Source organism: Buteo buteo, chromosome 10 (assembly GCF_964188355.1).
Source record: "Buteo buteo chromosome 10, bButBut1.hap1.1, whole genome shotgun sequence".
Taxonomy (NCBI): domain Eukaryota; kingdom Metazoa; phylum Chordata; class Aves; order Accipitriformes; family Accipitridae; genus Buteo; species Buteo buteo.
The window spans coordinates 2,170,448-2,196,849 of record NC_134180.1 but is presented as its reverse complement, the minus strand read 5'-3'; the positions used below and the strand labels follow the sequence as shown (position 1 = coordinate 2,196,849).

General features: G+C 46.5%; 2 protein-coding genes across 3 annotated transcripts; one reads left to right on the top strand and one right to left on the bottom strand.

Moving 5' to 3' along the window:
- Positions 1-151: 151 nt before the first annotated feature.
- LSM4 (LSM4 homolog, U6 small nuclear RNA and mRNA degradation associated) lies at positions 152-7,463 on the bottom strand. Its single transcript, XM_075037921.1, has 5 exons — positions 7,351-7,463; positions 7,115-7,156; positions 6,879-6,977; positions 4,168-4,351; positions 152-1,633 (listed from the first exon to the last, which is right to left on the bottom strand). The coding sequence occupies exons 1-5, from the start codon at positions 7,351-7,353 to the stop codon at positions 1,545-1,547; spliced, it is 417 nt and encodes a 138-aa protein (XP_074894022.1). The 5' UTR covers positions 7,354-7,463; the 3' UTR covers positions 152-1,544.
- Positions 7,448-24,063, top strand: PGPEP1 (pyroglutamyl-peptidase I). Of its 2 annotated transcripts, none has more exons than XM_075037920.1 (5): positions 7,448-7,626; positions 10,842-10,894; positions 16,488-16,604; positions 17,141-17,373; positions 17,735-24,063. In XM_075037920.1, the coding sequence occupies exons 4-5, from the start codon at positions 17,168-17,170 to the stop codon at positions 17,925-17,927; spliced, it is 399 nt and encodes a 132-aa protein (XP_074894021.1). In that variant the 5' UTR covers positions 7,448-7,626; positions 10,842-10,894; positions 16,488-16,604; positions 17,141-17,167; the 3' UTR covers positions 17,928-24,063. The 2 variants fall into 2 exon arrangements, with proteins under 2 accessions (XP_074894021.1, XP_074894020.1); XM_075037919.1 differs by lacking the exon at positions 7,448-7,626 and adding an exon at positions 8,073-8,149.
- The last annotated feature ends 2,339 nt before the right edge of the window (positions 24,064-26,402 follow it).

Sequence of the window (26,402 nt, the reverse complement as noted above, 5' to 3'; positions counted from 1 at the left end):
CTATTAGAAACCAAAGGTTTAGCCCATCTGCTTGGGGATTTATTACTTATACCTGGGCTCGAGCAAGGGTTTAGGCGAAGCCGGCTGGCTGCAGGAACGCGCGCGGGGTCAGGCAGGGCTCAGCGCCGTTGCAGACAGAGAGAGGGAGTCGTTTTGTAGAGGTTGGCGATTTATTCCTACTCACCACTGCGCACAAGTTCTATAAACGTTAAAAAAATAAGTATATATAAAAGCATGTTCTTTACTCATTTTCAATACCGTGGTGATGGCAGAGAGTAGGCTTCAACATGGGAAACAGTTGTAAAAAACAAAACAAAACAAACAAAACAAAAAACCTGTTTGGAGCAAGTCACAATATCAGCTTTTCCCCTAAAATTAAGCTATTTCATCCATTCAGGGGGTTGAGGCATGGCCAGAGCCTCTTCCTTCCCCCCGTGCCCCCATGCAGACATTCAGTTCAGATCAGCCTGGATATTTTGTGGGTGCATTTTGCTCATGGGATCCTGCACCCCATGGGATGGAAGACTGCAGCAACCCGACCTGGGAATTCACAGGAGCTTTCTTAATCTACAGGAAGGACACGCTCACACGCCGGTCTTTGTCCCCAGGGAAAGATAATTGGTGACTAGAAAAGGAAACGGCAAGTACGTACAGTGAAGTCAATCACTAGGTACCAGAAGAAATAAGCTTGAGAAATATTGTCAGAGTTCAGGACTTTGTGTTGCAGGCATGAGGGAGAGCATTTTCAAAGTGGGGGGAAAAAAAATAAATCAACAGCTGGGTTGCTTTTCAGAAAAAACCCCCACACATGAAGAGTAAGGGGCACACCAGCCTTCCGCAAGAAAACACAGAAACCTCTTTCCTTTAAAGGAAGCTTCTAACCTGAAGTCAAATTAGTAATACATTAATTGGGAAATCCTCATTTATCACAAAGCTCTCTTGGAAACAACCCTTGAAGGCCAATGCAATGTTCATCCCAAGTTCTCCTTTAGGAGAGAGACAGAACCGACTGGCCAGAAATAGAAGCTAAGCAATAGCTTAAAAGTTTGTTGTTTTTAAAAAACCCCAAACCTTTAAGACTACTCAGGTAAAGATACAATATCCTCAAGTTCAGTGTTTTTAAACCAAAACACTTGCATCTGTTACAAATGCAGTAAGTTTCCCAAGTTTCAAGTATAAAAAAAATCCAAACAATCCAGAAAGTGTTTGCCTTCATTCTTATACCACTGTACAGGATAATCTTTTAAATTAAACCTGGGGACCCTGAAAAATTAAAGAGTGTTTTCACTCTCAGAAGAAGGCAGAACTTAGGTCCTTAACCAGGAATGATTTTTTAAATATTTCCAATGACTTGCTGACTACAAGGAGTGAATAACTCCACTTTATGAGATTAAATTGCGAGGGGCTTCCAAACTACACGATTCGGGCACTGATCAACTGACGGAAGAGTAGAAAGGTAACGCTTTTGAACACATGGCAATCCTGAGGTGATAAAAACCAAACAGCATTGCAGCACTGTCCCTGGCCAGGGTGCAGACAGCCTCTCATTGCTTTGCTGATTGTCTGCCTGGCTTTTTTTCCTGCTGGCCTCTTCCACTGCCTGGTATTCCTCGGCCACGGCCACCAAACACACCTACAGGGCAGAAAGAAAAGAGCACGGATGTAACAGCATCACTGTAAGCCAGTAACATCTCCCAGCTGCTCGGAGCTCTACAGCTATTTATGTTTTACCCAAACGCATGCCTGTTTTCTAGTCTTAGAAGCAGAAATGGGACTTTTCGATTTCACCCTTGTCAGTTCCAGACTCTGTATTTATGAGGAGCATAAACTTATCCCCCCTTGCCAGCAAGTTCTGTGATACCTCGCCGGGGTGTTAGCACAGCTAGTTAGAGGGCACGTTATCATCGTACATTGAAGTGAACTTCTTCTGAAAAATAGAACCAAGGAAGTGATACCACATTTTAAATCCAGTGGGATGAGGAGGTTACACCGTGTCCCCTGAAAGCTGTAAGGGCAAACCAAAAGCAGCAAAGAGGGCGACTCGGTTTGAAGACTGCTCAGCTACAAAACAGAAAAAAATACGTCCCTCTGTCACTGCCTCGCTGCTGGTCAGAGCGATCCACCGCTCCAGAGACGGCACTGGGTACAGCACACTGCTAGGGAGGTGGCAGGAACCAGGAGGCTGCGGTGAGACCCGCTGCAGAAATACAAGCATCCTCATACCCGAGAGCTGCGACTGTCTTTTGTCATGGGAGCTGCTGAGCCCACCCCCGCACTCCCCTCAGATTCACCCCAAACAGAAAGCTATTCTAGGCAGTAATTTTTATCTTGGTGTGCAAGCAATAAAGGGACTGTGGATCTACCCTGCCAGCCACCTCCGCGCAAAAGACAGAACCCAAAGGAGACCCAGTCTGGGCACCAGGCAGAATTGCTTCTCTAGAGCCCTCTGCTCTGGTTGCTTCATTGAGGAGGCATGCCTAGACCAGAGGTTAAAAAAAAAAAATAATTGCTCCTAAGCCTGCAGTCCTTGGGATGCTCACAGGGCTCCGGCTGCTCCCAGCGAAGCTGAGCAAAGACTGCCGTACTTCTGAATTTGGCAAGCTGAGAAGTAAAAGACGAAGGATTACCAGTGTCAGAAACAATAATCCTTTCAACTGTGTGCACAATTATAGCTTTACTTCTGCCTGCTGGCCTCTCAACAAAATTGTCCTGCCTTTTTTTTTTTCCCTCCTCCCTTCATGTCTCAGTAATGAGAGCCAAACCTTTTAGCTAATTAGCAAATGCCGAAGCTTCCCTTTAAAATATTCCATCAGCGAATTTAAGCTGCACATCAAAACAGCAGGGAACTCCACCTCAAACAGAGCTCAGCTCTGCTCTCCACAAGGTAGATATTTCCACAGCAGAGAAAATATTTCAGCTAAAATGTTTGTCCAAATAACCATATCCAAAAAAGCTGTTATGCCAAGCGCTTTGGACACTGAAAAGGCAAGGAGGAAAAATAAAGGCGCCTTCAGATTTGTAAAGGTCACTGTTGCATGCTTGGAGCTTCCAGGAGGTAGCATGGGCAGCAGCAATCGCAGGGGTTTTTCCTCCAGAAGTCCCTGGGAGTCGGAGACGCCGCACATTGCGCGGCCCAGTGGCGTGATGGCCCCAGGTAGATCCCAGCTGTCCTACCAGGATTCCTTGCATAGTCAAAATGCAGGCAGCTCGTTAAGGGTGCTCTGCGGAGAGACTCTGCCCAGGGTGCTCTGTACAGAGACTTTGCCCGTCGGTGTCTCAGTCCCCAGGGCTTCTTTTAAAAGCTAAGATTTCCTGGGCCAAACCCAATTTTGTTGTAGCAAGTGAGCACACTCAGGATTTTAAGCTCCTGCTGCAGGCTAAGCCTGTATTGAGAGCAACCCTGAGGCCGAGTGAGGCGACCACAAAGCAAAAATCAAAGACGTGGCAGGAGGGGTGAGCAGGAAAGGAGAGCAACGGCTCTTGGGCTTCCAGCAGGGCAGTTTGGGGAGAAAAGAGCAAATACATCCCCAGGCTGAAGTGCTCCGAGATCACCTAACCCCATGAAATGGGACAGGGAAGGAAGAGTTGTTTTGGTGACCTATTTCTTCATAAGTGGCAACCTCCCCTTTTATCAGAAACTAATTATTCATGTCGAGCAGGAGGAACACAAACCCTCAGATATTTAAAAAAAAATAAACAAATGAACAAGTCAGGAGATCAAAAGGCCCATTATAATGGGAGAAAAGATGATGTTTTTCTATCGCTGCCATGGTTAGAGCCCAGTCTATTTTCAAACAGAATAGCCATTTGTTTCCCTCCCAGAGCTGTTAAGCTAACAGACACCAGTTTTGTAGGGCCACGCTCCCAAACCAGCCAGGAGGGCTAGAAACAGTCAAGTTCAGACTCTCTTAAGCTCCTGCCCAACCCCAGTAATGAGGGAGGCACATCCCTGGCACAAATCCCTTCTATTCTTTGGCACAGGCTGCCTTACAAGCGAGGCAACACGCTCGCTCAGCTAGATCTCGCGCAGGAGCAGCTCTAGCTTCTCCCAGACATGCAGTCCCAGGTTTAAAGCTGAGAAGAGCCGTTCCTTGCACAAGAGGTGAAATTTAAAGGCAGGGATCCTGCTCACCCCTCTCCGAGCTGAAATACAAACAGGATCGTTACCTCGTCCAGCACCTCCAACACCACGGCCCTTCTGTTGCTTCTGCTGTTGCATCCCACCACGGCCTCTGCCCTTGGACACCACCTCTTCTTTCACCATGTCAATTATTTCATCGGGGATACGCAGGTATTTAATTGTGCTGCCACGAATGTAGCACTCTGGCATTCTCCAGAACTTGTCTCCATCCTATTGGGGAGCAACACGTTAGGCTACAAACAAAACCTGGTGCTTTTGTTTCACTTTTGGGGCATTTGAATATTTCCATCACTTCTGGAGAGTGCGACAGCTCCGCCAATCTTTTCTGAAAGCGTTATCTGTAACTAGCTGCAAAAAAAGGGTGGTTTTTTTCCTCCAAAACACGTAGCCCTACAACCTGGGGGCGGGGAGGGCACTCAGCCACGAGCAACTGTAGTTTCAATCTGTTCCACAACTGCCTCTAACACTCGCAGAAAACGAAGGAAGAAGAGGCTGAGAAAACAAGCACCTTCCCTTCTTGTGTAAGAAGGGAATCGAAAGCGGGAATAGAGAGGCAAGGGTGGTAAGTTACAACAGCTACAAACAACCAACTCTGGCAAGAAAAAGGCAGCTGCAGTAAAGGCGTATGTGCGGCCGGGTTTCTTCTCCAGCAGCCTCGGCTGGGAGTCACCTCACTCCTTCACTCCTCTGGGGTGTGGATGGAGCAGTGAGGCAGGTCCGGAGCCAACTGGCTGCAGGGTGTGTGCCACCAGAGCACCATAACTGCAGCTGTGGAAAATAAGGAGCTTACAGATCATATATATGCAAAAAAAGAAAGTCTTCAGGTGCCTAGTTACGGAGCAGCCCTCTCTGTATGTTGTTTGCTAGTTGTTTAATGCAGTTTCAGGGCTCTCCTTAGACATAACCTATCAGGGCTTCAGCTCCCGCGTACTGAGGGTGGCTGTGGGAATAGGAATCGAGCATCGAAGCTGAACAACAACTCTGCTGCCCATGATGTAACTGGGAGGAGGGACGGGGACCCACCTCGCCCCGCTCCGCCACCGCAGCCCCGGCTCGGCAGCAGCTCCGTCAGGGTTTGGCTGCAGATGGGATCGCTTGAGCCCAGTGATTCTCAAGTGGCAGCATGCGGATGAGGCATCTGTCATGTCCCAGAAGAGTGGGTTAAACAAGAACGCCTCGTTCCTCCTCTCCCGGGATAAAATAGTCAGGTTTCCCCACCACCACCCCCCCAGGAGTTATTTGGGACAAGTCTGCCTGTACAGGCAAGTCCTTTGCACACAAGACAAGACAGAGAGCAACAGTCCTCTTCCAAAAGACACCCAGCAAACCCCACCCTGCCTTGGATCTGCCTGGCTGCTCCTTGGCTCGGGATGCAGGAAGGGATGGAACCAGGCTCCCTCGCTTCCTCGTTCCGGCCTCCCCGGAGTAAACAACCGCCCCCCGCCCCGGGCCGGGCCAGCCCGTCCGCCGCCGCTCCGTGCCATCTAGTGGCCAGTCCCCACCAGTGCCACCAGTACAACCCGGGCAGAGGCTCCAGCTCCGCTTTTACCCAGGCTTTGGAGGCGTTTTGGTGTTTTAAGGCGGGCAGAGGCGCGGCTGATGAGCCCGGCTGCTCTGCTGCGTGAACAGGATCCCTCTAGGTCACTCAGAGGGAATAAAACCTGAGCTACTGCTCTTCCACAGCAGAGCACAGAGCCGTAGGAAGCAACTTCCCAAGGAGAATGACAATATCCCCTGTGTCACGGGCACGGATAAGGCTTTGCTGTAACCTCCTCTTAGTCCCCCTCCTGCTAAATTCAACAGCAGTTCCTTCCCGTTTGTCCCACTACAACCCAAGGTGCGCCCACAAATTTCTAAGCCCCACTGCTCCGCCCCGAAGGTCCCTCTTAAACCTCGCACAAGATGTTTACTCTGTCATATCGACATGAAAATGTGCCCCAGCATTATTGCTCAAAGCTTTCCTGCTGTAGAGACAACAGGTACTGGGAGTTTGCAAAGAGGTTTTTCAGAAGAACGAGGATCTCTGCCAGTCTCTCCCATTGAGCTCTGATGTTGCGGGGCAGGGAAAGAGCAACGACAGCCGACATCCATCTGGCTGCCGTCTCCCACAGCACGCAGCCAGTAGGGACAAGACCAGACACTTCTGACTGAGGTCAAAGCCCAAAACACAGATCACAATCTTCTGGAGCAACTTTGGCCAAGGGCGAAAGTACCAGACAGCACAGAGCCTCAGTGCGGGTAAACAACAGGCTCCTCCGTTTTGATGTGGAGAGTTAGAGGGTGACAGACAAGCAAATTAATAAAAGTTAGTGCGGTGTTTGAAGCAGACCTCGCTTCTCGGACAGCATGTGACAGATGAAGGCTCTGTTCTTGGGAAACCCAGCTCAGCATCACACCACAGGCTGTCGCACCCCATCCTGCAGCCCCCAGCCCCACACCAAGAGCCCTCTCGCAGGGGGAAACGCTCGCACGGCGCTTCTGTGCTGTGCAGAAAGCCGCCCCGCTCAAGTGTGCAGGCGAGTGCGTTCCTTCATTGCAGCTATTATAAATAACTATATTAAGCTTGCAGTTCAGGCAGAAGTCATGCTTCCAGAGGAGCGATAGCCTCTGAGCTACAGCAGAGCCAGCCCGACTGCAGGGCCGGAGGTCGGGCTTCCTCAGGGACACTCCCCGGGGGCACGGACGGTGGGTGACCCCTGCCCGGCTGCCCGGGACGGGGACGGGGGTCCGGCCTTACCCGGGACGTGCAGATGACCTCCCGCAGGTTGATGTTCATCCAGTTGTCACAGCTCACCAGGTGTCCGTTGTATGTCTCCCCGTTCTTCAGCTCCACCAGCTGCAAGAGACAGGAGTCACGGGTCGCCGGACCGGCCCCGGTACAGGAACCTGCCCCCTCCCCCCCCCCCGGTGTCACCCACACGGCACCGGCGAGTCTGAGACCAACCGGGGCTGTGCCGCGCTGCCGGTACTCACCATGGGGTGGTTCTGCGCCGTCTTCAGCAGGGACAGGGGCAGCTGTGAGAGGAAAAAGAGGAGAGAGGCCTCAGGCACCGCCGGGAACCGGGACACCGGCTGGGAACCGGGACACCGACCGCGACACCGGGCACACCGCCCCCGGCGGCGGCGGAGAAAAGCGAGCCGGGTCCTTCCCACGGCTCCAGCCCCTCCGGGCCCTGCCGCCCTCCGGGCCGGCCCCACCGACCACTCACCATCGTGCCTGAGCCCCGGAGCCGCCGCCGCGCCGGGTTCTGCCGCTCAAACCGCCCCCGGCCCCGCGCGGGACCAATCAGAGCGCGGCGCGGCCCCGGCGGAGCCAATCAGAGAGCGGGACACGGTCTCGGCCGTCAAGCAACGTCGCGAGAGCCCGGTCCGCGTCTTTACGACAGCGCCGCAAATTGAAGAGCGGGGCGGGAAAGCGGTGGAGTACCCACAGTACCCCGCGGCTTCTCGGCATCCCCTCCCGGTACCCGCGGATCCAGGCCCCGGTTCGTGCTCTTCCCTAGGCCCTTCCCGGGGTGGGGGGGAGCCCCGCGCGTGGTGGGCTGGGCGTCTTATAACGGTTTAACCAACTTCCACCGGGGGCCGCGCTGAGGCGGCAGGGCCGGAGCCCCTTACAGATTTCCTGCCCGGAGGGCACCGTTTAACGGTGAAACAGCTCCGGCCCCAGCCCCTCCCGGGTCGCCCCACCACCCCACCCCTCCCTCCGAACAACTTCCGCCCCGGCGGCGGAAGCGGCGAGCCGTGGGCCGCTCTAGGCGGCTGGGCGGTGCGCGCTCTGTGGCCGCGCGTAGGAGGAGGAGGGGGGGGGGGGGGGGGTGTCCGCTCTAGGAGGCTGGGCGGAGCGCTCTCGGTGGTGTCGAGGGGGTGGGGGGGGCCGCTCTAGGCGGCTGGGCGGAGCGCGCTCGGTGGCGGGGCGGGGCCGCGCGCTCAGTGCGGGGCGGCGGCGGCGGCGGCGGCGGCGGGACGGATCCGCGATGGAGAAACCGCGGCGGGCGGTGGTGGTGACGGGTACGGGGCGATGGGGGCGGTTGGGAGAGCTGTCCTGGGAGGGGGGGGCGGAGATCCTGAGGGGGAGGCTGTCCTGAAGAGGAGGGGGGGCGGTGAGGGGGTAAATGGGGGGGGGGGGGGTTGATGGAGGACCCCTTCTCTGAGGTGAGCGAGGGGGGTGGGTGGCCAGGAGCTGGAGGGGGGGTGCTGTCCCCTCAGGGGGTGACTAAGAAGGGGGGGGGGTGTACCTTGGGGGGCTGGTTTTGGGGGGGGGGGCTGTCCCCTGTGTGGGGTGCTAAGTGGGGCTGGGGGGACTTGGTGGGGGCTGCTGTGGGTGAGGGGGTGTCAGGGGCTGGGGTGGGGGTACGTTGTTCGGTGAGGGGCTTTGCGGCGGTTTTCCTCACGCTTGGTGGGGGGGGTGGCTTTGGGATCCCCCTCTTCCATCCCTGATCCTCCCCAAGAGTTTCCTGGTTGGGGAAAGAAGGGGACTGAATCTTCCAAGGAGTGGGAAAAACAATTGGGGCGTGCGCGGCGGAGGGGGGGGGGTATTTTCTCGCTGACCGCCCCATCCTGAGCCGTCAAGGTGTCGAAGCTGTTATCAAAATCACCCAAGCAGCACGGCAGAAGCGCCTCAGGGAAGAATAAGCGAGGGAATGAAAGGCCCCGGCGTCGCAGGCGAGAGCTTGTCAGGCTCCTTTCCCCGGGGTACAAAGGCTGGACGGCTTGATTTGTGGGGAAGGCAGTTCTGTGACAAATGGGGAACTCGGTGAAACTATTCAGGTCTCTCCCCCCCCCCCAGCAGCTGAAGTTGAGGCCGTTTGAATAGCAAGCGCGGGGGCAAGGGGTTCGTTGTCGTCGATGCGCTGGAGCGGTTTTAATTGGAGGCAAGTGTCTTTGCAGAGAACAGTTGCGGAGAGCGAAGAAGCAGGTGGCACATTCTGGCTTTCCCAAACCTGTATCTAGTGCTGAGCGGTGGTGACTAAACAGAAAACTTGCGTCAGTAAATACTCTGCTGCTTGCAGTACTTCTTTCTCTTTTTTCCCCCCTGTTTTCGGGGAAATCTGTTTCTAAAACGCAGTGGTTATCTTGTCAGGTCTACCCATATTCAGTAATCGGTCGTGAGTGTCATGCTAAATTCCTTTTTAAAACTAGCAATGGCGTTGTGTTCCCGTTCAGTTACGAGCATGTGCTTGCTGAGGATAAGTATTATTTGTGCGCAATTTCTTTTTTAGAACTGTTTAAGGAGATAATCCCATAAAGATCTCTGCAGCTGGTTTACTGCTAATGAGCCTTGGAGGGCCCTATTGTGGATGCGGAGGAACTCCTGGGCATGCTCGGTGGAGTTTGATACTGCTGACAAAAGTTGCTTATCTTCTGCGAAAGAGATAACACGAGGGATCTGTATAGGAGATGAGTCAGAGGAGCAATTGCCCACAGTTGTATTTGTGCCAGTTTGCGTTTGGCTCCAGAGTGAGAGGGTTACGTGACGTGTGTGGGCACCTGTAGAACTTCAGCCTTCCAGTGGTTGAATTGTTAAAAAGGAATAGATGTATTTTATTTCTCTTGTAAGACTACCACAATTTCTTTAGGAATGAAACCTAGCAGGTCGCGATTGTTTGTTTCCAGAGAGTCCTGTAGGACATGGCTGAATTGCAGAAGCAGCTGACAAGGCATTCGATTATTCGACTTGTTTGCCTGTGCTGCAGTCGTAGCTTGTCTTAGTAACATTGGGGGTTTGCTCACAGGAAAACACACCTACAGTTTGATTTTGTGGAGACCTTTGGGAGATTTATTTTGGGGAGATACCGACATTGGTTAGCTTGTAAGAGATCCATCAGCGTGGATGAGCCCATGCTGTGCAAATTCCTTACGTCGTCATGTGCAGTATAACCTCAGACTCAATGTTGATAGCAAATAGAATGTTTCCATTAACGTGTCATATAATATTTGTAGTCCCTCTCAAATCCTTTCACGAGTTAGACAAAATTTATGGCTCCTAATTGCATTAGGCTCATAGGGTAACTCTGACATTTTAAATTAAAGCATATTGACGTTGCACCCAGATAAATTGCTTAACCTTTGTGTGCTTGCTCAGGAAAAGATGTTATGGATTACTAGTTAACTCTAAGTTACTCATTAGGAAATTTAGACGTGGCGAGTAAGTATTTTTGATAACGCTATCATAACCTTTGCTGCTTGGTGTAGGTGGGTTGTCAGCAGTATTTTATTTCCTTGTAAGGCATAACTAATCCTAACAGAGATCTCGGTGAAGACCTGAGCAGAGAAGAAGGATTTGAGACAGGCTTGTCCACATTTGTGGAAGCATCTGCTGTGGGCTAAAACAATCAGGAATAGAAATTCCAATAATAATTCTCCTTCCTTGATATCGGTCAACTTATCTGTTAATAACAAGTTTTTCTAACCTGGTCAGAAAGGAAAAAACATGCTTCCTCAGTGTCTGTTGGGAAAAAAAGAGTTTCTTTTGAGGCAAGCTATTGTTTTCCTTCACAATACAAGGTGTATAGTTCAAACATTTCTGTGAAGGTCTCTTATTTAGTACTTGGATGTGAAGTAAATAGGGATTAGGCATTAGAAGAAGTGGGTTTTCTTTCAGGATACATAAACCAGGAAAGCGCAGACTGCTTTGCAGCTTTAAGTTTAGTCAAACCTGTGAGGATGACTTCATCACTGTGGATTTTTACTTCTCTTCCAGGGTTTGGTCCGTTTGGAGAGCACGCCGTTAACGCCAGTTGGATTGCAGTTCAGGTAACACTATAACTTTGTTCTTAGCGAGTTAAAACAGAGAGCTGTGCTGGTAACATATCTGTACCAATTTTAGTTTGCAGCTCTTTTATAACTTGTCTTCCCAGTTTATTAACTGAGACCGGCTCGCTCCAGATATCCAGATGGTCAGCTGGATAATGTTTTATTCACTTCTCAGAAAACGATCCCTTAGCTAGTAGAATTTAATGAGACTGAGTTAATGTAGCTGAGGCAAGTAAGGAATTCATAGGCCAACTCCCTAGATGTGAAAGATGTTAAATGGGGCAGGGAGCCTGGAATCTTCCTCTGCCGTAGAGAATTAAAAATAAACAAACAAACAAACCTAGAAGAATTTTTATGTTCTTCTCTCAGTTCTAGCTTGAATCTGGGCAAATTGGTTAACCTTTATGCCAAGTCTCATCCATAATGAGACTTCCACCTGGTAGTATTGTGGACTCAGGCATACTGTGGAGTCATCCAACGTGGGTCTGAATGTCAGGACTCTGACTCCAAAGAAAAGCAGCCGCCGCTGCCTCCTTTCCCGTCTCGGTTCCTTCTGTGGCCCCCTGCTTTCGGCGGTGGGTGAAGCAGGAGGTGTGAGGGGATCAGGCAGTGTTTGTTGCTCCGGAGCCAGCCTTCTCTCTGCTAAGAAAGAGCAGCAAGGGATGCTTGACTGACAGAGTTGGACCTTGCTGGAGACAGGAGTGCTGGTGGAGGATCATTGCTCAAGCAGATCGTATGCGCTTGAACAAATCAAGTTTATGCCACTTGTAGCTGCATATCTGCATAAGCATGTTCGTCTGTGTAACACCGATACATTCACAGATGAGAAGAAATCAAACTCTTGCTAGATGCCTAGCTAAACTGAGGAGTTAAGGTTGCTTGCTGTAGAAATGTTAGCTAGGGACAGTGCTGCCACATTATCCCGCTTCTTCCTTATTTGTCACTTCTGGATGTGGTTTATGACAAAGCTACTGGGAATTCAAGGGTACCTTTTAGTACAGTTGCCCAGGGAATTAAATCTATTTTTCTCTCCAACACATCTCTCTTGCCTTCAGAGCTCTGAGATTAATATCTTCCTTAGAATGCTTTTAAATTAAATCACAAACTCTAATCAATTACAGTCAACTAATGTCCAGATGTCTAATGTGTTGGCTGGTATGAGAATATGAAACCTTTGCCTCCAAGAGCCTTTTGGAAATGAATATATTTGAGTTAGGGTTTGCTCGGTTTAAGTTTGGGGAAAAATGCAAGCCGTGTATGTGAACAAAAAAATTGCACGTTGCTGAAATTTAGTAGTGGGGCTAATTGATTTGGTTTGTTCTTACTCATGTAATGTCAGTTATTGTAAACAAGCTACTTTTATTCTAGAGGAGATAGACAAAAGGGTATTGTGCTTCTGGAACAGGAAGAGTGGTGGGTGTTCTGATGTTGCTTACAAAACCAAACCTAATGTATAATTCCTATGAAGAGAAATGGCGTGTCATTCCTTCAGCCCGGCAGCTCGAGGCACTGATGGCTGCTCAGCTGTGTGGCTGATAGATGAAGTAATCGCGTGCATTTTAAATTCATTTTATGGGCTTCAGGGTATTTTGAGAGTATAAAACTAGAGTTGGTGGTGTGCGATCTGCTGCATTGGAGCCTGTCTTCTTCCGAGTCCTGTTTAATAGCTCGTGCTAGCTTCTAACTAAAAACATAAACTTTCAGGCAGCGGGGAGGATTTGCCTTTCCTTACCCTGTTTCAGCCCCGAGAGGCCCAGACAAAAAGGAACAGCATGTCTTTGAGCACATGCGAGTTGGGCATTGTGCAAGTTTCAGACAGGGGACTTCATGGAGCTGAGTGGACACAAAGGCGTGTCTGAGTTTCTGAATCCCAGACGGTGTGATCTGCATTTTAATAGAAGAAAAATCAATTAAACAATCTTTGTAAATCCTTCCTAGCTTTAGGGCTAAGCTAGTTCTGGTTTATTACATCTTTTATTATCCTGCATCCTGAGGATAAAATTCTCTGCTTTTCTTTCCAGTCCTCTTTTTGGTTTTATTTGGCTTCTTATATAGAACACGGATACGGTGTGTCTTTTCCCTCTGACTGCCGTGAGTTTATAGTATAGCTGTTTGGTTTTGAAAGCTAAACGATTTTTACACGTGGGTGCCTTAAATAGTGGCCGTCGCAATCCAATAATATGAAGATGAAATGTTTGGAGATTTTCACACATGGGGGAGAGATTTCCTATAAATTCAGAGTGAAGAATAACTTCTTTCTTTTTTAAGGCTTACGGTAAAAATATTCTGTGTTAATGTGGCTTTGCTGTTCTGTGTTTTCATCATTTTAATATTTCCTTTGAGGACCTTTTTCAGCTGCAGTTTTTGCTGGGGAGGGACCTTCCTTTCAAGAAGAAGTTACTGAAATGGGCTTTCAGTTCAGTGCCTTTTCTGGCCTCCCCGGTGTGACTTGGGTGTAGACACAGGTGTGCCCCGTGGACTGTGAAGCTAATGGGCTCCTGCCTTCATCCCCCCGAAGTGCTTCTGGCTGAGCCGGAGGAGGAGGAGAGAGGTCAGAGTGCGTTTTGACATTACTAAGGACAATTGCTGTCAGGGTGTCTAGACAGACCTGATAAGGATATTAAAGGCTCACAAAGACAGCCATTGTTGAGGGGTCAGGGAATCGGTCAAACATGTTCGTTTTTCTGTATTTGTCAGGTATACAAGGCTGTGGGTAATAAGTTGTCTGGGGGCCAGCGTACATCTTTATTATTGAATGGAAGCGCGCGAACGCTGTGTTGGGTTAAAAGAAAGTTGTGAATTTGTGAGGCTAAGGTTTAAAGTGCTTGCGTTTGGAGAAGGTAGCTGTCACTGAGATGGTGCGGCTCATACGGCCTGAGGTTTCTTGCTCGCTGTAGATACTCATTCTGCACAGCCAGTAAAACTTTCCCTGGTCAAATTCATCTTTAGGAGCTGTTTCACGCTCTTTAGAGAAGTGATGATGAATTCCTACCAATTAACGCTCTGGAGATGTTCCTAAAGAGACTGACTTGTATTTGAATACTCTCATTTGTAAACTACTTACTTTATTAACGCACCACATAAACCAGCTAATGTTTTGAAGGCAGATTTGTGTAAAGAAGATGTGATGAAACATCACTTAGCATCCATCTCTGGTAATGAATGTCTGTGTGTGCCAGACACTAATCAATACAGCAAGCCTTTAATATCAGACTTGCCCTCAGAGCCAGAGCAAGTGATTTATCATTGTTGTTGCTCATATCTGCTGGTCCGTGAAAGTCTTACTCTTGCCTTTGCTGCATGTTTTAGTTATCCTAAATCTTGTTACACTGTCTGTGGTCTGTACAAGTGTGAAAGGTTTTTTTCTTCTCCGCAAAGAAACGACTCATGCTGATAACTACAGAAGAAAAAGGATACTAAGTTACTGCTCACGTTTATATAGAGGAGGTAGGATTGTAATGGGGGAGTCCAAAAACCTCCACTTCTCCTCTCTTATCAGCTGTCTTTAATTTGGAATAATTTTAAACTTGGGGAAATACAAGATTTGAAATGGAATAAGCTTCATTGAAATAGCTAATCCGCACTCCTTAGCCTGAAGTTTGCAAGTATAATCTCTGTGTGCAGGAAAATAAAGCCTAAGAATTGCATGAAAGAGCAGCTCTTGGCTCTGATCACTGAATCCGAACCTGAAATAGAGATAACTTAATCATTCAAGAATATTTTGAAATGTCCTTTGATAGTTTGATGGCTTCTTACATTGATGTTTCTACCTCAGATCCATGAGAACAACTACAGTTGTTCGTGGATGTGAGAGTTGCAGGTTATTTTCTTGCTGTGCATGCAGCCCCTTTGATGTTAGTGCAAGGAATCATTTTGAGCTTTTGGCGTGAGTAAGCTTGCATTTTTCAGCCGACATATCTCTCAGAGAAGAGCAGCACCAGATGACAAGCTTCTGCTGTGTATTAACTTGTGAAAAGCTGGAGTTGGTTCTTCTAACTGAAACACAGGCCTGGTGACAGAGATGGAAGAGCGCACAGCTCCTTCTGTCTTCAGAGAGAAAGATGCACTTGCAGCTTCTTTCCAGAGGAGACAGAGCTATGGGAGGACTCTGACTAAGGCTGTCAGCTCTGTGGCATGTGCAGTCACTTACCAGTCTTGAAAAGCATCTGTAACAGTTTTCAGAGTGCCAAAAAATGTTGTCTTCATCAGAGGGAAACTCGATCCGAGTTAGATGGTGTTGGAACTCATTAAACACGATAGCTGAAGTCGCTTCAGCCATTGGAAAAGTGCCTCCTGGTGTGGATTTGCACAAGGCTCTGAGGTTTGAGCTCAGCTGATGATTTTGTTTAAGAACATTCTTTTTCAGAGGCTTCAGACCATGTGGGTGTTTCTTTTCCTTGGGTTCTTGAAAGTTCGGGTTTGATGGCTCTGAAAGGTTTCACTTCTGATGAAGTCCTGTTCTGGGCTAGACTGGTAAAGCCTGAAGTACCAAATGAGCAAGCCTCGAACTGAAGCCTTACTGGTGAGACTGGAGTGTTTTGAAACGGAGGCCAAAGAAGAGCAAGGGAGAAGTGTCCAGGAATGTGGGCTGTATGTAGAGGGAACTCAACAATGTTGGGATGAAACAGTGTGCTTTCCAGTCAGGTATACTGAGGGGAAAAAAAAGATCTTTCCTCTTCCCTCTGGTTTTAAAGAAGTTTTTGCAAGTTATTTAACTGACACTTTATGTTTTAAAAGGTTTAAAGGAAATTGGCTGAGTTTATTGCCTGGATATTTGGGATGTTTTCAAGGCATGGCTTTAGTTAATGTTACAGAGGGAGAAATACTTTACTGCGTTAGTTGAATCACTACAGTGGTAACAGGTCATGTTGCAAAATTTACGTACAGTGTATTAGGTATAGGTAAAGGTAGCAATGGAAAACAGTTTTACCTTTTGGAAATAGGCTGTGTTTTATTCTAGATTCTGCCAAAATAAAAGTAAGACAAATATATTGAGCAGGATGTGCCAATGTTGCTTCAGTTTCTCATATGAGGAGTGTTTGCTAATATTTGTGGAGACTCATAGACACAGAATCACAGCCTGGTAGTACTGTCACCTAACCCTGGGAGCTCTTTATCTGGAAACAAAGATGAATTTGCTCTCCAGGCCAGCAGTCCTGAGAGAGGACAAATTAGACGATGAATATAATACTCCCAATTCTACTTTCTCTACATAATATCTAGTTCTTTCAAGAAGTGAATATGACTATATACCTCTATAAATAATGTAGCCAACCTTTCTTTTGAGTGTGGGTGTTGCTGATAACTATTGTCAGTTAAATGTTGATTTCTTTGTTATACACACATCAGAGCAAAACAAACGGTCCTGTGGGTGAAGACTGTTAACGCAGGTGGAGAGATGCCTTTGTTGTTCCCCGTTATGTTATTTTGTTGGTTTTTTTACAGTGCTGTTTACAAGGTTATACAGCCTGTAGTGTAAGCTGATGTTAGTCCCTCACAGCAGACTCACTCTGCCATTAAACCTTCCAGAACTATTCCCTCTGCTGAGCTTGTGTCTGACCATCTTGGTTTTGTTATTTCCTTATGTTCTTAGGAGTTGGAGAAGCTAGGACTGCGAGATGACGTGGATCTGCACGTCTACGAAGTCCCAGTTGAATACCAGACAGTGCAAAGACTCATTCCTGCATTGTGGAAAAAGCACAGTCCACAAGTGAGTGACTAAAGGGAGGAGGAGAAAAGACACAGCAAGTGGTTGAAATCTGTCACACTTACAGCAACAAGCATAATGTAAAGTCCTATTTTTAATGTCTGTTCAGACTGGTAATCCCTCGCTAGATCTTTTCCTCTTTTGTCGTGAGAACATGTGAATTTGTAGAATTTTATAGCTCAGAAAAGACTGCTCCAATTAATGGGAGCAGTTGGTGTGAAGAGGCCACTGCAAAGGGCTGTCTAGACAGCTTGCAGTTAGTCTGTGCCACCTGGGCTGTTCCAGGGGTGGGCTCGGCTGTGAACGTGCCAACGTTCATTTTTACCCTGATTAAATTACAATTTAGGTCAGGAGCGGGTGAAACAAGAAGAATGGTTCTGTACTGGACCTACGAGTTCATTGACAAAATGACTTGTTACTGTGATATTCATGCAAGAACTCCTGTAACGACTCCATCAGTCTTTAACTGGGAATAGCGGGCTGTTGATTTTCCACCATTTGTATTTTGGTTGATCTAACTTGTTTCTTTTCTCTTGTAGTTGGTGGTTCATGTAGGTGTTTCGGGTATGGCTACGACTGTAACACTGGAGAAGTGCGGCCATAATGTAGGTTACAAAGGCTTAGACAACTGCCGTTTCTGCCCAGGCTCTCAGTGTTGCGTAGAAGGTGGCCCAGAATGCATCGATTCCATTATTGACATGGACACGGTTTGCAAGAGAGTCTCAGCGCTGGGGCTGGACGTCACGGTCACTATATCTAAGGATGCCGGCAGGTATGGGATGCCAGTGATCGATGGGGAAAATAGACTCACACTGTAATGAATGTTCCCTTCATGCTCAACTCATGAGGCCTGTACAATTCATACACTTTTCACTTCTCATGGGGCTGGCAGTACTGTCTCTTTTTCAGTGGTCACCCAATCATCAGGGCAAAAAGAGAGATCTTCACGTTTCTTTGTCCTGTATTTGATTAAAGCAATTACACAGACTCACAGTACCTGGCTTGTATTCCACACTTTATTGCAGGATGTTGCTGCAATGCTGAATGATAAGAATACACAGTTCATCCTGTCCTGCAGCTTGCACACTGTATTTGTCACTTGTTGCTAAATAAGCTCTATTCTTGTATTTCAGATACCTCTGTGACTTCACTTACTACACTTCCTTATACCAGAGCCGCGGGAGGTCAGCTTTTGTTCATGTGCCTCCTCTGGGAAAACCATATACCGCAGAACAGCTGGGTCGGGCACTACAGGCTATAATAGAAGAAATGCTCGATGTTTTGGAGCATTCTGAAGACAAAATCAATTGTCAGCACGAACACTGAAAGTGGGCAGAAGCTATTCTAGTATTGCACTTCCAAAATTTTCCCTGCTACTGAAGTACTGGGGAAAACGGTCTGAAACATAGAGACCCAGAATTGGAGACTTCAAAAAGGAAAATTCCACTTCTAGAAATTGACTTTTTTTGTCAGATGTGTGCATTTCAGCCTAGGCAACAAAGGATTCAAAATCTCTTCTTTAAAACACCTGCAACTACTCATTTCTGAAGTGACTGAAGTGTGTGTGCTGTGCTTTATCCAGAGCTTATCTGTCAGCCAAGTGACAGCTACTGACCAGTCTAATACAGCGCAGATGGAAGGTTTCTCATCTGGACTTGGCGTTCAGGTGCAGGGAGTTGATAACCCAGTCTTCTAATGACTAGTTCTTAAGTTGAAAGGTTTGCTTTTGTTTTCTTTTGGTTTTTTCCCCTCTTTGGCCCAAATTATAGGTTATAATGTAAAAGTACAACTGAAAAGAGTTGGAATGGTGTGAGTTTGTCTGTTGTAAAACAGTACTTGGTGGAGTTGAGGAGTCTTAAAAATTGCTTTGCTGAAATGGAAAAATATTTGACGCACTGATTTCTCACCCCACATTGTCGAAATACTCATAGGATCCTCTGTAATGTACTGGTTAACTGGTAGCTGCAGATAGAAGGGATGTGTTTTGGGTTCCTTTTGTTGTGGAGCAGGAGATAGCTTTTTTTTTTTTTTTTTTTTGTACACAGTATGAGCCTAACTTGCGCCAAATATTTCCAAATGTCTTTTTTATTATGCTCTCGATGCCACCTTCCTCACTCAAGTCAACCATATACCTCCTGTACAAAACACATTGTTTCATATGTGTATAAAACAAATCATTAGCGGTTAAATAGCTTTGCTAAAGGCCACTTTCTCCGCAGGAGATCTTTATCCTAGACTCTTGGTGCTAGCTGTTATTTTTAAGGTGAAGGTTGAGTAATTTATAACTTCCTTAGTTAAAAATTTTCATTCTTGTTAAAGGTTAGAAGAGTAATGTTTAACTTAAATTCTAAGTTGCCACCTTGATTTATTATAGGCATAAATATGCAAATGTGCGGATTCGAAGACATTCTGCCAAATCAAATCTAAAAATCTTAAACCTATTCCTGCTGTCTGTAAACCAGAGGCAATTATTTGAAAACTAGGAATTTTGCTTAGAGTGAGTATTTTGGGCTGTTTATTAGTGTCCCCCTCCCAATGGGAGGGTACAAAGTGCTGCTTCTTGTGTGAACTTTCCCGGTAATTAATTTGGGGAAGTGTACATACAGGTTCTAAGCAGGACTTGAAAAGTGGTTGACGCTAGTCGTGCGTGTAGGGTTTGCTGCCAAATTGCAAGACTCCAGCGAAAGACAGATAATATTGCAGTGGGAACAGACACAAAATTGGTAATTGATGACCGGTAGGTCTCATTGAGAGGCCATTTAAATGAAGAGGTCTGTGATTTGATTCTAATACTTTTACAAATATATATATATATATATAAACCAACATTCTGGACTCTTCTAAAATACCATTATTTTAATTTTTCTAATTATGAATGATTCTGCTATAGTATCTCTCAGTGAGAGCTGCCATTAACTTGCTGTTTTCCAGTAGAAGTCTAGTGACAAAGGAAATACCACTTCTCCTTGTAACCCTCGAGAGAGGATGAAGACTTCTGCAGTTGTAATAACTTTGCTAAGGGGACCTGTGTATGAAGATGTTTGGATAGACTTCTGGTTTACCGAGGAAATTACTGCTGTATTTACAATACAGGCTTTCCTGATCAAAAGAGTTTGCCTTCAAAGTAAATATTCTCTTTTGCATTCAAATATGAAGTAGCACTTGTCAGATTGTCAGCAGGCAGGCAGACTTTCTGATTAGTAATTTATTATATTTAATATTTTGTTTAAATATTCGTGGTTTGACACATTTTTGCAAATAGTTGAGGTACTTATCTTGTAGGTTTATTCCTTTATCTGGTAAGAAGTTTTTGTCATCAGTGTATCTTAGCTGCTAAACTTTTAAAAGAGGAGTAATTCATGTATTCTGCTAAGTTCAGCAATTGATTTAAGTAATTTTCAGTAATGCTATTTAATTTACGTGTAACGTAGTTGTGAATAAAATGGAAGATCAACAGTTTAGTGAGGCGATAACAAAAAAAAATGACCGTGGAATCGAAGTGGCTGTAGGAAGGGCTGGTTGGACCAGCGGTGCCCGTGGATGCCATGGGCAAGGTTTGTCTGCCGGCTGTCCCTCGCCTTGAGCAGAGAGGGTTGGAGTAGGTCGCTGATCAAGGCTCTCTTTGCGCTAAAAGTCTCTAAGCGAGATGTGCCCTCTCTGTCCATGTCTGTTGAATGTTTATGCTTCCTTTGAGCGTATGAGCGGGCAGCCTTGGAGATCCCCCCTGGATGTGGCTGAGGAGGAGTGGCTCCAAATTCATCAGCAGGGAAGGTAGACAGCGGCGGCTGCGTGGGGAGAACGGCTTTCCATCCTAGTTTATTCAGCCTGTGGAGTTATGTCCTGTTCGACACCTATAGATATTCTTTCTTGGGTCCGCTCTGCTGTTCAAGGGGAAAATCTTGAGCCAATTTCTGTGACTGCTGTTTGTCTAAGGACTGCAGTGGTTGTGGCCTTCTACGTGTCAGTGTTAAAAATCTCATTTTTGGAAATACTTTGCTTTGGGCATCGCTTCGAGCTGTGCGTTTCCTCGTAATCTGTTTTTGTGAAGCTTCCATGTGATCAGTTTCTTAGAAAACATAATTTATTATATAATCTTTTTGCGGTTTTGAGAATTAGTCCTCAGAGATTGTATTTGTAAAGGGTGTCTTGGTGGTAGAGAAATTTTGTATAGTGAAACTTTTAAAAATGGCATTAAACTAATTTTATTTAATCTGACCTAAATTAAATACTTTTGGTTTTTTGAAAGTTTTTTTGTTAAATTCATTAATTCATAATGCCTTTCCTATAGGTGCATATTTTCTTTGGAAATATGACATCAAACTGATGCAGAGCTTCAAAAAGCTGATGTTTTGTGTAATGCTTACTATCTGCTTTCTCTTCCAGATCATCAATAAATAGATTTTGCTAATTTGCACTGACTGGGAGACCTGTTGCCAACCACAAAAAATTTCGTGCTAGTGAGTAAGCGTAGGAAGTTCAGGTTTAGTGTTAATTACTGTGCCTGCGATTTGTCAAATGTAAAAGCTGGTAAAGTTTTAGAATCCTGTGATTGCAAAATTGTCTCTGGGGATATGCTTCACGGAGAAACGGGGGTGAGAATATTTTGTGTGGAAGAGAGAATTAGGGAGGTTCCACTGTATCGGGTCTGATGTCATTTTATCTGCTTGCCAACAGCTTGGAGTAGGAACTGGCTAACGTGTTGGAGAAGTTTGGTGATGACAATTTAATTGTTTCAGTTATTAAATGCTGCGGAGGATTTTGAGGAACTCCAGGTACTCGTAAACTCCTTCATAATTTGGTGACAGTGATGTCGGGAGATACTTCCTTTGAATTAAATATGGTAATCTGCTTTATGAAACACAGCAAAAAGAAACTGTAAGCTTGAAAGTTTCTTTATCTTAAAGGCTCGTGGGGGACTTGATGATCCTTATGGGTCCCTTCCAACTTGAGATATTCTATGATATGGTTGAAGGTAAACACCCATTGTACAGAAGTGTTTTGGGGGCAGCTTTTGGAAAGGATATAAAAATCTGTAAGATCATATGGAGCAGTTCATGCTTATCCGGAGTATTCCCCAACCTGGTTGCTTCCTCCTAAATGTGGTAGTAGTGGGAAGGGATGAAAAGGTCATGAAGATGGTTAGAGGTATTGAGTGTGGTTGTGACATGAGACTGCAGCCAAGAACTGCTGAGCTTCAAGAGTCCTTCCAGGAGGGACCTGACCGAGCGTGTTCAGAGGTTTAAGACTTCAGGACAACTAACCGGTTGCTCTGCTTTCACCCTGAAGAGGAGGGAAATGCAAAGGCAAGGCGTCTCGAGTAAATTTGAGATAAATGCTTCCTGGCTGACTCCTTGCAGAAATTGAGAAGGCGTTTACATGCAGCATCACGTTGTAAAGCATTGCCTGATGCTTGGGTACTGCCTGCTGCCCGCAGCAGAAAAACAGACTCATTGAACCAGGGCTCTGATCTAATATGTCAACTTATCTTTATCTCTGTAGGGTTTGTACTGCACATACTGTGGTAAGTCAGGTAGGAAACTGTACTATTCGTATTTACTTACCTAGACAGTCATGCTTAGATGTAGCATTCAAACTCCGGTGTGTCTCTCACTGTTCTGCCGGTTGTGTAGGCAATATTTAACCTTTTAGTGCCTCAGTCAGCTGGCAAAGGGGATTATTCTGGGCTGCTGTCACGCAGTGCCATGCCTGGAATAAAAGCCCAGGAGCTTCCAGGCCTGCAGACTCGCAAATGGACAGCACAGGCTCCTAGTGTTGTTATTTTTGTTAATGAAAAGTCTAAAAAAGTTATAATCCACTGAAGTTGCTTCTAATACTCAAATAATCTTCATTTGACTGAGTGCGTGATTTGTTGACCTCGCATGCGGGCTTTCTTATGTATAAAAGGAATTGCAGTAGGAGGAGCTTCTTAAAACCAAAAATGGGAAAACCATGTAAATGAATTGGTAACTCCCCACTAACACAAGAGCTGGCGCTAGAGTAAAGCAGCAATTATGGTCTGACCATGTTATTTCATGGTTTAACTTGTTGTGACTCGTGCATCTTTTTTAACTTATAGGGTGTTTCTAACTCTCTAACCACACAGCTGATGCTCAGACACTAAGCTACTTCAAGAGTGAGTGGTAGTGTTTGAAAGCTGACTGGAAACCAGTTATGTTTAGACATAGAAAGTACAATTGTGTGGTTTTTTTAATTATGATTTTCAGATTTCATCCCGCAGTGCAGATAATAAAATTGTCGGCAATTAATTTGTACATACTTTTCACAAAGTAACTTCCTTCCTGTTGTCTTCTTTACTTACTTTAATATGCTATCTGATAATATTTTAATGAGAGAAATTTCAGAGTTGCAAAGGCTTTCTTTCAAATTTTATCTGTTGGCTTGGATAAAATACCCCTGGTTGATACCATAAGTACACATCTTGATGTAGATGGATTTGTTATTTTTGCACCAGAAACCCTAATGTTTTGCAGTATAAAGTGCACTTTTTCTTAAAAAACTTGTATTCATGTCTGATTAGTGTCTTATGTGATGAAAGTGATATTCTGCCAAACCTCCAAAGCTGAGGATGTTGTTAATTCTTCATCGTATTAATTGAAACCCGAGATCTGCTTCTGCTCAGTCTATTTTAAGACAAAGTAGAGAAGAAAATGCTTCCCCATAGATAGGAATTAAATATAGGAAGTGAAACTATACACTGCCCTTAAATAAAACGCCGTGCTACTTAAATACACGTTCAGGTTTTCTATTGCACCAGCTTCTTAAATTGCAAATGTTTACTTTGATTAAACAGGGAGTGCCTTGTCCTGTGCTGGGCTCACTTTTGGAAAGCAGAGTGGTGGTGATGGGGACAGATGAGCCTTTCGCACATAAAGTGAATGGAAAGGCTGGGCTTTCGGCACTGGGAGAAACTGCTGAACTTGTTCGGTATCCCCTTTATCCAAGGATGCTCTTCAGAAACTGCACTGAATTGAGTTCTCGAGGTTTTCTGACACACACTCAGACCTGACAATGGAAAAAAGAGTATTTGCTACTCCGTTGTCACTCTCGGTTAGGTTGGCCAAATTTGTGAAGGTTATTCTGTCTCTTCTTTAAGGTTAGGTGTTTTGTTTGGACTCCGTTATGCATGTTACAGCATCACTCAGCCTCTCGGGTCCTCTTCGTTAATTGTGGTGAAATAAACAGTTGTCTGTCTGGGTATCTCAGGTGTTGCCAATCTCATGCTTATCAGGACTCTTGGAGCTACGATTCTAAATCTGTTGGGGCTTCTGTTTTTCTCAGTGTGTTCTTGCAGTGCCTTGTAAAACCAAACAATCTAGTGTGTCACAAAAGGGCTGTGTAATAAAGAACCGTTAACGTACTTTCAGCTTGCTATTGCTAGACTGGACTTTGTAACTGAAAATTTAAACCGATGTTTCAAAGTAAATAAAGAGTTTAACTCTGACTCCTGGTGTTCTTTAACAACCATCAGAAGAAGTAATTTTCAGAGATCCCTTTTGTAGGGTGGCAATTACATATCAATGATCACAGACTGACCAGATAACAGCGTATTTGGTTTTATACTGTTCCCTAAGCACCTGCTGCTGTTGGAGATGAGCCCTGGGACGGTGCGGATCCCCTGCCCTGTCCTGCATGGCTGTTTTTCAGAATGGGAACAGATGCTGTCTAGGCTCCTTCTCTTGGACTTCAGCTGCATATCTTAGATGTTTGTGTCATATTATTCAGGAGAATATTTGGAAGTTTTATTTTGCCATCTTCTATTATGTATGTGTGTTTCTTTTATCTATTATGTCCTTTCTTTGTACTCGGAGGTAAATTTTCCAGCCCTTGCTTAGACCACATAGCCTAACGGAGCAACGGACACCCTTCTAAACAGAGTGCTGCACTGAAATAGTGATGCAAAATTTGTTCAATGTTACTGGTATTAAGACAGAGGGGCCTGGGGAGTGTGTCCTTGCCCTGATTTGACGACAACTCTTCAAAGCATGCAGCAGCACGGTTAGTTCTTGAGAGCCTGTAATCCTGAAAGCTTTGGGGAGCAAAAGCTACTGAAGAGTTTTTCTTTCTGAGTTTGAGACTTGCCCATTTCACACCGAGCTGGATAATTCCAGGAAGCAGTGGTGAAAGGACCTGATTAATAACCCCCCTTGTATGTTTCCCCCACCAAAACCACCAGTTCTACTCAGATTTTTTAAATTTTTATTAATGAGGAAAGGCTTGATAGAAGCTCTCCATGGGTCTTGGAGAGCAGAGTTTGGAGCCACGGTCCTCCAGCGATTGGAGTTGCCTCTCTGCATCCTCAGCTGGAATGAGGACAAGACTTAACTCTGGTTTTAAGCATCCCCCCTGCCCATGGCATTACTTTAAACAAAGAAAGAATAACTCTCCCTTCTTTGTTCTTAGATGAGGTATGGGTATGGCCCAGTATGGTGCTTGCTAGTGCCTCTGGCATCCGCAGTGTGTGTTCTGCACATGGGTGAAGAGCAAGGCTGAACGGGATGTCGGATTTGCCCGCGAGCAGGTCTGTCTGCAGCCATCTGTTCCGAAGACAAGAAGGGGAAGGGCACGCTCTGGCAGGGTTCAAAGAGCTTCCCAAAACTTCTCTGGAGATACTAGTGTGCTGCAGGGCCAGACAGGCGGTTGCTTTCCTGGGGGAAGGTGTTAAGAGTCTGGTAAAACTGGGGTGTGCTCAAGTCAGATGCGTGAGGAGCTGGCGATGGCAGCTCATCCCGCTGACTTCTTCGGTTTCCTTTTTCGCTTGAGTTTCGTAGCCATGTCGTGCAAAGTCTGCATTGCCCGGTGAACCCTAAATCTTTTCAGTCTTTTCCAGATCTGTCAGTTAATAGTTTTTCTGCTTTACACACCCTTTACTGTTCCCACATGGGTTTAAACAGCAGCAGCAGTTCTCCCCCTCTCCGTAGTCTTGACCGAAGGGGGTTTCAGCAACGAAGCCTTGTGGGGTGCAGCAGGTGACCCGCTGGCAGCAGAAGTTGCTGTGATGCTGAAGCTGCCTTTGATCCACACGCTGCAAATCCCTCCCAGGCTTACCAAGACACTTGGGAAGGAGCTCTAAGGCATTTTCTAGCCAGATTTCTTCCGCCACGCTCCTTTTCCGGAGGAAGAGCTCCCTTGAGGATCGTGGGAAGATGAGCAGCGTGTCTGGAAGCTGCTGGGGTGCATCGAACTCGAGCACCATTGCGTGCCGCTTTCCTTGAGAGCAAGTTGTTAACCCTGGAGCTCTCCCCGTCTTCCCCAAGAGAGTTTTCTTGCCGTGCCGGGCTTCTTCATGGTTGTCGGCTGAGTGCCGCCGGAGGCTGGCTGCCACAGCGGCTGCTCCTTTTGGGTTGTGAATCAACCTGGCTTCGGCTGAGAACAGGTAGAAGCCCTGTGTTGGCTGCCTTCGGGCTTCTACCCTTTCCCTGCTGCCACTGGTCCTGACTGGGAGCAAACTGGGGCGATGGGGAGGACTGGTGCCACCAGATGGTGCTGCCATACAGCCTGACTGTGCTCAGCTTCACCCTGGACCGGGACAGCCTGAAGGTCTGACACTTCCAACAGCTTCAGCTTGGTCCGGGGGGTCTTCTTGTGGTCCTGACTTTCACCTCCTCTGGTGTTGCAGAGATGGGAGGGAAGGAGACGTCGGAGATGTCACCGGTGACGGAACACCATCGGGTCCCTGCCACGCGAGCGCCGGTTGCACCAAGGGTGTTGGGGATTCAGCGTTTACCCCTCACCAGCTGCTCCGCGGAGCAGGTTGGACGTCGTATTTGTTACCGCGAGGCA

What these genes read in the sequence shown, in the direction of transcription:
- LSM4 (XM_075037921.1), bottom strand. An exon ending in AGGTCATCTGCACGTCCCGG is followed by an intron (nt 4,352 to 6,878) that starts GTAAGGCCGGAC and finishes GCTCCCCAATAG; the next exon opens with GATGGAGACAAGTTCTGGAG. An exon ending in TGTTGGAGGTGCTGGACGAG is followed by an intron (nt 1,634 to 4,167) that starts GTAACGATCCTG and finishes TCTGCCCTGTAG; the next exon opens with GTGTGTTTGGTGGCCGTGGC.
- PGPEP1 (XM_075037919.1), top strand. Translation starts at nt 8,116, where the DNA reads ATGGAGAAACCGCGGCGGGCGGTGGTGGTGACGG. An exon ending in CCAGTTGGATTGCAGTTCAG is followed by an intron (nt 10,895 to 16,487) that starts GTAACACTATAA and finishes TTATGTTCTTAG; the next exon opens with GAGTTGGAGAAGCTAGGACT. An exon ending in GGAAAAAGCACAGTCCACAA is followed by an intron (nt 16,605 to 17,140) that starts GTGAGTGACTAA and finishes TTTCTCTTGTAG; the next exon opens with TTGGTGGTTCATGTAGGTGT.